The sequence below is a fragment of the Cicer arietinum genome, chromosome 5 (genome assembly GCF_000331145.2).
Source record: "Cicer arietinum cultivar CDC Frontier isolate Library 1 chromosome 5, Cicar.CDCFrontier_v2.0, whole genome shotgun sequence".
Lineage (NCBI taxonomy): Eukaryota > Viridiplantae > Streptophyta > Magnoliopsida > Fabales > Fabaceae > Cicer > Cicer arietinum.
The window spans coordinates 50575028-50586434 of record NC_021164.2 but is presented as its reverse complement, the minus strand read 5'-3'; the positions used below and the strand labels follow the sequence as shown (position 1 = coordinate 50586434).

General features: G+C 28.8%; 1 protein-coding gene across 1 annotated transcript in view; it reads right to left on the bottom strand.

Annotated features, from left to right (window-relative positions):
* The window catches only part of LOC101512415 (protein CLT3, chloroplastic-like), a 9232-nt gene extending 7630 nt beyond the window's left edge, over window positions 1-1602 (bottom strand). Inside the window, exon 1 of the mRNA XM_004500012.4 lies at window positions 1003-1602. Coding sequence (XP_004500069.1) covers window positions 1003-1406 — 404 coding nt within the window. The 5' untranslated portion in view covers window positions 1407-1602. The remainder of the gene's footprint in view (window positions 1-1002) is intronic.
* Window positions 1603-11407: the final 9805 nt, after the last annotated feature.

The following is an 11407-nucleotide window of genomic DNA, read 5'->3' as shown; positions in this document are numbered from 1 at the left end:
TAAGCAGTAAAGAAATTGAATTATTTGTAACTGTTTTAAAATTTTGCAAAATAACAGACCAAAAGAAAATTTGCAAAATTATAGAATTTTTTTTACAGGAAATATATATATATATAATGATTTCTTTCTCATTGCATAATTGTATTTTCGTGGGGTGATTTCTTGCTCTTGTAATATTTATTTCCTAATCTTTGCAAGTCTTGTCTCTAGATTAGTGTTTATTAATACATTTTTCCATTAAAAAAATTGAAACATATTGTATCCCACAATAAAATCACCATATATATACCCTAAAGTACACAAACATATATATTTGTAAATTAAAAAACTCGTTTATGGCACAAAAGGCATAGCACAAGATAATAATACTAGTTTTTTTAGTAGAAATAACAGTGGGTGGCCGGGTTTACAACACTCCACCAACCAACTCAAAAAAAAAAAAAAACACTCCACCAACCATTTGTGCTAAACCCCCCATAGATACTACTTATAGGACTAGGAAATAAACAAGGATTTTTTTTTATGATTTGTGTGGAGATGTTATATATTTATTGCTATTAATCACATCATTATATTTAATTCTGTTTATTCATAAAAAAAATTAATTAAACTGAGTAAAAAAAAAATAATGTTAAATATATTTTTGAACATACTCATATAATATGATTTGTATTTGAAAGAACTATATAATATGATTAATAACAATAATTATATAACAACTCATCGCAAATTATACATGCAAAACACGTAATTAAGAGAATCAATAAATTAAGTACCGCTTCAATCTACGCAACTAGAACAAGAGTATTAATAAATACTAATTTAATTAAAAGAGAAAAATCAAACATCACAATCATCATTAAAAAACATTAATCAACCAAATTGTTTTTCATATAATTTACCAAGCGACATTTTATCATAAGTCATTGAAATATTTAACTTTCAATTCAAAATCGAAAAATAAATGAAGAGAAGCAAAAACGATGAAAAGCCAGAAAGTACCCAAAAGTTGCTAGCTGAGCCAAGAAGAAAGGGTACTGCTTCAAAGGAACCAACGCCAGCTTATACATCACTCTATTTCCGACTCCCATAACCACCGTCACCGCCGCAGCAACCACCACCTTCGCCGACTGATTCACATTTTCCCTCTCTTTCGCCGCTTCCAATACACGCGGCCTCTCCTTTTCTTCCTTGCTGAAATCCGATCTCTCCCGTGCGCCGCCGTGTCCAGTCGCTTCCACGACCGGAGTCCACCGGCGCTGCCGTAGAGAGATTCCCGACCGCTTAAGTGAATAGACGTAGTGGATTCTGTTAATCGAGGTGGACTTCGAAGGTTGGAGTAAGCGGACCTGACCGAATGGTGAGGCGGTGCCGGCGGTAGGTAACCGCCGGCAGAGTGACGTCATTAGGCGTTGGAAGAGACTAAGAGAGTTTAGTGCGGAAAATTAAAATGTTAGTGTTGAGATTTATGAAATGTTGAGAAGAAAAGTTAAGTGTGGTGAAACGTTAAAGTGAAAAGACTAAAAAGGAAAAAAGAAAATAAAAAAGTTGAAGTAACAGAGTTTGACAACTGAAACAAAACAGGGTTCTGACTTCTGACTTTTTTCTATGTGCAATGATATAAATCCCCCCAAGCTCAAAACACCACGAGGAAAGCGTTTACTAGTACAACTTAGTAAGTACCTACGTTTGTTTTTATATAAAAAACACACTTGGATTAACAAAAAATGGTTTATATATTACTCTACATAAAAATAAAAATAAAATTGTAGTTTTAATAGTTGATTTATCTTATTAAAATTTTAATTAAAATATTTTGAATTTTAAATTTATCTTATTGTCTTAAAATTATTCATAAAAAAATAGGACGAATAATAGTATTTTTTTGAATATTAGTTTATTTACTATTATTATTAATGAAATGAGTACGATGGACAAAAGTAAATAATGTTACATAGAAGTTAAAAAAATAAATTATTTTTTACTAAATTAATTATTATAAAATAAAAAAAGTGTTATTTTCACTTATATTTTATTTCCAATATAATATATATTAAATGAATGAAAAAAATCCATAATATGTTAATCAATTACCTCATTTGTTAATTCACCTATCTTTTTTTAAAAAAAGGTAGTAATTTTTAATTTAGTTTTTTTTTTTATAGTAAACTTTTTCATTCTTCAAAAAATAGCCATACTTACTTATTTTTTGACAAAATGAGCCATACTTTTTTTACTAGATAAATGAGCCATATTTGTTAACATATATTACAAAGTATAATATTTATTAAAATTTAATATTTATTATTTTATAATCCTTTTCTATTTTAAATTCATATCTTTAATGGTGCATATTTATTAATATTTATTTTTTAAGAATTTTTACATTATATGAATCGATTCGATTCGACATATATTAATACATTTGATCTTTAAATTAAATTAATAGTTAAATAATCTTTTTTGAAAATAATTATTTCTTATTATTTATATATAATTATAATAATTAAATATTATTTATAAAAATTGTTGGCCAAATGAAACTTAATTTTTCTAAATTTTAATAAGTATGCTGAGAGGATTACTGCAGTGGTCCATCCTCGGATCTGATTTGTATGAGAATTAAACTTTCATTAATTTTGATGTGACTTGTCATTTTTGGTAGAGGTTATCCTCTAATGGTAGAGGTTATAATTTCATCCATGAGAAAAAGTATTAAGTGACCGTTGGAGACTTGATTAAATGTCCGTCGATATTAATCTGATTTACCAAAGTGTCATTCAGGTGTCCTTGTAATACATGAGTTTAGGAGGATGAGTTTGTAATCCATCATCGGATAGGAGGTTTAATCTTCCTCGAAGTTTGGACATGAGTTGTATTTTTTCTTTTTGCTTTTCCATGACTTTTAAGGTCATTTTTTCCAGGTTATGTACAACCTTTTTCCTTTTTTACTATTCCAAGACTTTTAGGGTACTTCTTTTCAAGTTAGGTACAACCTTTTTCCTTTTTGACTATTCTCTATGTAAGAGGATGAATAAGATAAGAATATTATCCTCTTGTTGTTCAACCTCTGATAGGAGGATAAAGCTGTTGAGATAAACTCCATATTTAAAGTTTTGATGAAAATAAACAAATGTTAATTAAGAAAGTTAATTATGATTCTAAAATGTTATGTTAATTTAACTTGAGCTTTTGAGTGAATTTATTTAAGAACAGAATCAAGCAAAGCAGAAAAGACATCAATAAGAACATTCTGCATAAAAACAGAGAATGATCTCCAGTTTCAAGAATGTTCATCACAGCATATTGACCAATCATTCTCCACCTCTTTAACAAAGATTCTACCTCGAAATTTCATTCAAATAGAATCAGTACATGGCAAGGAACAAGTAGGATTCATCCCAGATCAAAAAGGCTATCTGATCACTAAAATAAAAGGACTCAAAAAACAGTCAAAAATAAGAACAGTTTGTAACTCTAAAAACAAACTGTCAAGAAAGTTTGATCAACCTTGATATATGATAAGACATTACAAAGGACATCCAGAATGATCAAAACAAGAACTCCAGATTGATCATCAAAACTCCAGAAAGATCAAATTGACAGATCCAGATTGATAATCAATCTCTGTTTTCTGCATAACTCCAGCAGCAGTGTATTCTCTTCTGCAATGGCTTATAATTCTTCTCCAAACTCGATTGGCTACATTCAAGACTCAAGATCGAAATTGTACCATCCAAGATCAAGGGAGAAACTTCAAAGGCTTTTTTTAACTAGAAGACAAAACTGATTTAAAGCTTTAACAGAAAAGTCAAAAGCAGTTTTTTAAATCAATGGCTGGATTATTTTTATTCTGAAATATTAGTTTCAGACAAAAATACAGAGCACTACCAACAGCTCTTTTTGACCCTCATTAAATGCTTCTAAAGCCTATAAATAGAAGGCCAATATCCATGAGCAAAGCAAGAAATTCAAGTGCTGTAAAATCTCAAACATCAATCACATACACATACTTGAAGTTCTCAAAATTCGCAAAGAAGAAACAGTTCTAAAAGTCTCATATCAGATTACTTGATCATTACTGATTTCTTTGTAAAGAATCAAATCTCAAACAAGAGTTGAGATATCTTAGATTCTGCCAAAATCAATCTTATTGTAAAAACTCAAACTATAAGAGTTTGTTTATAGTTTGTTTAGATTGCATTGAATCATATCAAAGTTAGATAGGTGCTGGTGTTGCTTTCTGGGTGGAAAGAAATAGAGATTAAAACAGATCAAGGTGTATCTAGACTAGGTGCTGTAAAATCAAGAAGTTTCTTTGTTTTAAACACTTAGTGGAAAATCTCACAGTGTGAGGACTAGACGTAACCCAAGTTGGGTGAACCAGGATATTTCTTTGTGTGGTATTCTCTATCCTATCTCTTTATTTGATTGATTAACTAAGATAAAATACAAACTGATTTTCTGTTTTAAGCCAATCAAGGAACGTTCTCTGTTTTATAATAAAATCAAGGACGTTCTTCGTTTCTCTGTTTTCCTAACCAAGATCAATCTTGAGTTATTTTCTTAAGTTTTAAACAGGAATTTTTAAAATGTACATTTACAATTCAAACCCATTTTCTTGTAAATCGACATTGTTACTTCAAAAGCTTCCATTAATTAGGACATGGTTTGTACTTTTGACTTTTTCATTTTCCAAGATCTGTAGAGTCTTGCTTTTCAACACTTTTTCGTACTATGGTACTTTTGGATTTTTTTTTTCACGTGTGAGGATGAATATTTTACAAGAGTTCATCCTTTTTTCTACTTTGTTTATCCTCTGTCGCACATTCATCCTCTGTCGTACCTTTATCCTCTTTTTTGTTTGTTCATCCTCTGTTGTACCTTCATCCTCTTTTTTGTTTTGTTCATTCTCTATTGTACGTTCATTCTCGTTTATGTTTTGATTATCCTCTAACATAGAGGCCATAAAATCTTCCTTATACTTTAGCATTGTTACTTCAAAAGCTTCCATTAATTAGGACATGGCTTGTACTTTTGACTTTTTCATTTTCCAAGATCTGTAAAGTCATGCTTTTCAACACTTTTTCGTACTATGGTACTTTTGGATTTTTTTTTTCACGTGTGAGGATGAATATTTTACAAGAGTTCATCCTTTTTTCTACTTTGTTTATCCTCTGTCGCACATTCATCCTCTGTCGTACCTTCATCCTCTTTTCTGTTTTGTTCATTCTCTGTTGTACGTTCATTCTCGTTTCTGTTTTGATTATCCTCTAACATAGAGGTCATAAAATCTTCCTTATACTTTAGCATTGTTTGTCTCCTGAAAAAGATTCATCTTCTTTTAATTTATGACGTACATTAATCCTCTGAGTGTTTATCCTCCAGTTCATAGAACATGTTGGATTAAGTCAATTTTTTCACCTTTTTATCAAGATGATGAGGAACCTGTTTACAAGGATGTTCATGGATGATCATCCTTTGATCTGAATTATTCATCCTCTAATTTTTATATATACACATCTTGACCCATAGTTTTTCTTGACTTATTCCAAGAGATTTTAGGCGTGATTGAGATACAACATATTGCGATAATCATCATCGGCTTAAGGATCATCATATTGATATTTATGAATTAGCCTCCTCAATTATTTCATTGTTGACTTGATATAATGCACTTTTTTATGTGAATGGCTTCAAGCTTGACCACTTCTGTTCTTTAAACAAAAACTCAAATGCAAACATTAGTAGATCACAATTTAAAAAACTTAACATTTATTTCATAAGGTTTGTTGTCATTAAAACACATATAAAAAAGGTTTTTACCTCAAGAGACCCTTCATTAATATTGTATCCATTAATCTTATCTTCATATTGACCTTGATATGGCTATAATTTAATATATGTAACTCTAAAAACTTTTTTTAGAAGCAAAACTCAAAAAACGACCTATATGCCTCATCTAAAACTTAAAATGAAACTTTAGCATCTTTAAATTTTGAATTAGTTTAAGGCTATTTCTATTAATTTTCAAATACTTTCTATTATCTTTCCAATGCTACCAAGACTGCGTCAATAAGACTCTATAGATCAAGTAATGATCCAAACAGTGTAGCTGTTGTAACTAAAAACAAGATTTTCATGGTTTTCACTTTTAAATATGTCCCAAACATGTTGAATCCTTAATTGACTCAAAAAATTCGACCTAAACTTGTAGACATTATTTAAACCTTATCAGAGCCCATATTTTTGTACCTTGCTTTGGGGATCAAAATTAGTGAGATTTGAGAGAAACACTAAAACAATTATAACTTTCTCATTCGTTATTTGAATTTGACTCCGTTAGTTGCTAAAAGACCGTAGGAATTAGAGTTGTAATCCAGAGTCTTACTAATTGTTCAGAATCTATTTGGTAAGTCACAAAAAATTATTTTATGTTTTGTTTCTTATTGTTTCTTAGAAACATTGCCCTAATTGTTATTATTGTTCTCAATTTATTGTTTGAAGTGATCTTTCTATTTCTTCCTTGATCATGAGTGATTGTTATTGAGTTGAAGACCCATAATCGATGTAGGATTCATCAATTTGTAAAGTAGATTTCATGGTCATAAGTCATTAATCAGGTACAAGGTTTACTATGTACAAAAAAACACAACTCTTGCATATATGATATATAACGCTAGGATAACAGTGCTAAATTATAAGTGTATGATTGCATGATATATATGTTGATTTATGAATTGATGGGTTGTTCGTTCTTCACTGTTAAATTGTATGTTTGATGCATGTAGTTTGTGTGAATTGTTCGTTCTCCTGAGTTTTAAATATTTTCTAAGTTTTGAAATCAATTTTTAGGATAGCTGAAATTGATATATGGAGTTAAAAATTAGGAGTTTCTGTAAATGTTGTAAAAATAGATTTTTATGATATAAGAAATTTATTTGTTGGTGATCGGAAGTTAAAAAATCTAAGTGATTAATAGGTGATGAATTATTAAGCTTAGTTAACTATGGTTAATGAATTTAAATATTAATTAGATAACTTGTGGTAATGTTTGGTGATAATTTAGTAAAATAATTAATTAGATTATAGTTATAATTAATTAATTAATTATTAAGTGAGAGTTTAAATAATATTATTTTAATAATTACTTTGATTACGGGTATTGAAGTTAATAGAGAATTAATAAATATTAATTATTAACAAAGATTAATTAATTACTTAGCAATTAAGGGAACTTGGGGAGTTGATAAAGATGATTTATAAAGATAATCATGAATGAATAATAATATATACGGCTAATTAGTTAACGTATAAGAATAATATCTAATTATGATGAAATGATTATGTGAATGTTATTTTGTTGGTGATGTATGGTGTATCTTTGTTTGTATAATTTGTTTGTTGATGATGAGTTAAACTGTTATGACATACAATTCACAATATGGGCTAGATGTATCATTGTTGATAAGTTGATCTGATATAAATGAACTAACGTCGTAGTATGAGCTGAGTGATGATTGATAGTGATGTTGTTGATAATTTGATATGTTATAAATGAACTCAAGTCGCAATAAGGATTGTGTGTCATTTTCCAATGATGTTATTGATATTGTCCTTCATACTTGCATATAAAGGGCATGTTAGGGGTTAATGTCGTTATAGAATTAGAGCAGGCTGCCGAATTGAGGTATAGGGGATGTCGGTAGGAAAGTCTTACATGAAAGACGGGATCGATGTCATTGAGATGTTCCGGCTATATACTGAAACCTTATCGACTAGACTCTCTAGTTTGCTAAGCAATATGTGGCTTCTCTACTAGCACTAACCCAAAGTAGTTGCATCCATGTGACGGAGTTAGATGGTGATTAGGTAGCATTGCATCATATGTTTACTTGCATTAGTGGAGTCACTAGGATATCTGTTATATGTGCATTGTTCTTATATGATTGCTTATGTGCTGATGTTGTGTGATATATGTTCATGGTGATAAGTTAATAAAATTAAATGTTAATAATGATTGGTAATAGATAAAATAATGTCGTATGTTGCTTGAGTGTTGTTATGTTCATTCTATACATTTTATATGCTTGCGTTATGATTTTATTACTTGTATATTAGCTTCCAAATTGCATACACTTTTTAGATAATGCAAAAATAAATTATTCAAAGATTCAATCTCGTTGAAATAGAAAACACAATATTGTTGGTGCACATCTTGTAGCACCTCTCTTTGCCATAAAACATCTCCAGATTTCTAATATTTTCTGTAACAATCTCCACCCCAAACACATTAATTTTCAACAAAACAAAGAGTTTTCACAATTTTTTCCTAACTGTAACAAAATACAGTTCAAGATAGACTTTTTATTGCTCATTGATCATGTCTTGCACCATAAAGAATTCGTTCTTCCCACTTTCATTTCATCTGGATTAAGGAATTTTTCTGTAATTGTGATAGTGTTTCAGTAAGTGTACTGAATCGTTGCAAGTAATAATTAAAATGGTAGTAACGAGTTTCGAACTCAAGGATTGTGTTTTACTATCGAATTATATTTAATTACTAAAATTGAAAAAAAAGTTCCCAAATTAATTAAAATAATATTTAAAACTAACAACATTAATAAAATTGATCATTTACAATAAGAAAAATGTCAGGGATGAGTTTCACTTCAAATCTAACCTTGGTGTCTAATTTGATCCTAGTTACTGAATTCCTTTATTGAATTATTATCGAATTCTCTTTATTATTCTTGCCCTAATGTCTTAGTGACATAACCTTTAGTTCCAAGTAACCCCTAATTCCTTAGTGGATTTAAGATTAGAATTAATCATTATCGTACAAGAATTTTCTTTTTAAACTATTATCTTTGCAACTAATTTAATTGGTTTCGTGGCCTGCATCTATCCCTAGACAACAAATTCATGAATTTCTCATCTCAAGCATTCGTAAAGTCCACTTTCGTTTCAAAATATGAATCGTAGAACATTTTAATGTTGATCAAGAAAAAAAGGCATTAAGCACAAAGATGAGAAAAACAATTCAATAAACTCATTCATATAACTAGAAATCAAATCAGAAAAATAAGGGTTTCATCTTGTTACACTCATCCCTAACAAATAGGGTTTAGTTACTCATGATAGAGATAGAAAAGATAGAGATTAGAGAAGAATTACGACAAAGATTCTTGAACAATTCTTGATAAAACTGCTCAAATGGTGTTAGAAACGATCGTCTTTGAGTTTCTCTGTTATGACACAAGTCTTCCAACTTCCCAATAGTCAAAAAGATACCTAGAAAGTGAGAAAAAAAATGCATTTTAATGAATGATGCCCGTCCCACGCGCCCCAGGTGCAGTTTTTGCGCTTCAAGCGCGACTAGACAGAGGCTTCAGACTGAAAATGCGCCTTAGGCACGGCTGTTGCACTTGAGGCGCACAACTTCTTCTGTTTGATATTTTCTACATTTTTCTCCTCTTTTGAGTTTGAATTGAGTTCCGATATCTTCATGAAAGTTGTAGCTATGTATCTTAGCTTTCATTTGCACTTGGTGTGACTCCAATTGGACATCTACAAATCCACATATGGCTGAAATACTTCACATAAGTCATGTTGATTTCTCACAAAAATTCAGCATTGCACTAAAACAAAGAAACAACACAAAACTACGAAAAATCTCTACTTAATCAAGGAAATAAGAACATAAACATTTCATTACATCAAAGAACTAAAATCAACAAAATATATCAAATAAATCCTTAAATTAACTAATGATTAAAGATAAATAAGACTAAAAACAATAAAAAATATGCATATGATGAACAATCATCAAATCACACTATATTTATATAATATTTAAGAATTTGTCACTACCATCAATATAATACACATCTAATATTTTCTATCATCTCTCCATGTACACCATGTTTACTAACAAATCATGACATATGTTACAATCTCTTTAGAAAATGCTAGCAACACTTACTTTAACTTTTTTAATATTTAAATTTTATTTGATAAAATTAGCCGATAGCTTAAAGTTTATAGTTGATAGCTTAAATATTTAATATAAAATTTAAATTATTTATTAAAAAATTTAAATTATAATAAATAAATTATTTTTTTTAACTATTTTTTTATTTGTTTAGCTAACTTATTCATTTTAAATTATAAGAAATAAATTATTTACTTTAAATTATTATTGATTAATTTTTTAAAATAAATTATTTATTTAAATTATTTTAAATTTTTCAGTTAAATTATAAATAAGTTTTTATGATAAATAAGTTATAAATGGGTTAAAAAGGATTTTAGTTAAATAATAAAGGTAAAATTGGAATAAAAATGATAAGCTATAAGCTCATAAACTACTTGAATTAACTTATAAAAAAATGCTATAAGCTATAAGTTCATAAGTGACTGTTACCAAACAGTGCTTATAAGTTATAAGCTTATTTTATGGCATTTCCAAACAGAGCCTTATTTCTCTTATTGAGTGAAATTCACATAGGTCACATAATTTTATGCGGAAAACATGGCCAAAAATGTGAGACTTACATGAATGTAAACCAACAAAAGTGTTGAAAACAGAGTTCTAGAGTGAGTGCTGCTAGCTATAGAGAAAAAGTCAAGTCTTATATTTATAAAAGATATAGTTCTATAATAGTTTTTAAAAAGCGGTATACCTTATCTAAAAAGCCGGTTTTGTAAGGAGAGATTATGTCAGATGTAAAAATCTAAGATGGTATCAGAAGAGCCTACTCAATCGGACTATCCACCATTTGTATACAAGCACCAACCTCAATAATATTGGATGTGAACGAATGTATTAGAAAAAAATTCAAGTCTCGTATTGATAAGGGATAAAGCTCAATAATAGTTTTTAAAAAGTGACGTCTCTCACGTTATAAACCAATTTCATAGGGATAAGTTATACTCAATACAAAAAATCTAAGACTGATTCTCATCTATTTATTATTTTGTGTGTATCATTTAAAGTGATATAGATGATTAATTTGCATTAACTATGATTTTGATTTAAATTTTAAATTCTACATTCCACATTCCACGTGTAGATACATGTAAATTTTATTGTAAATTATTCATAAAGGTAATAGTTGTTTCTAATTTTATATAAGACATATCTCTCTTTATCTAAACATTTAAAAGAAAAAACCTAAATGTCATATTTTTTCAATCTAAAATAAATATCTACTCTCAATTTTTTATTTATTTAAACAAACAATCCACATTAATTTTAGTTTCTAATATTAAAATGCAAAATTACATAATTAACTAATTGAGTTCAAATAGTTAATGAATTTAAGTTAAAAGTAAAATATTTGCTAGAACTCGAATTTAAATTTTAGTTAGAATAATTCTTAATCAAATTTTACTTCTCTTCCGA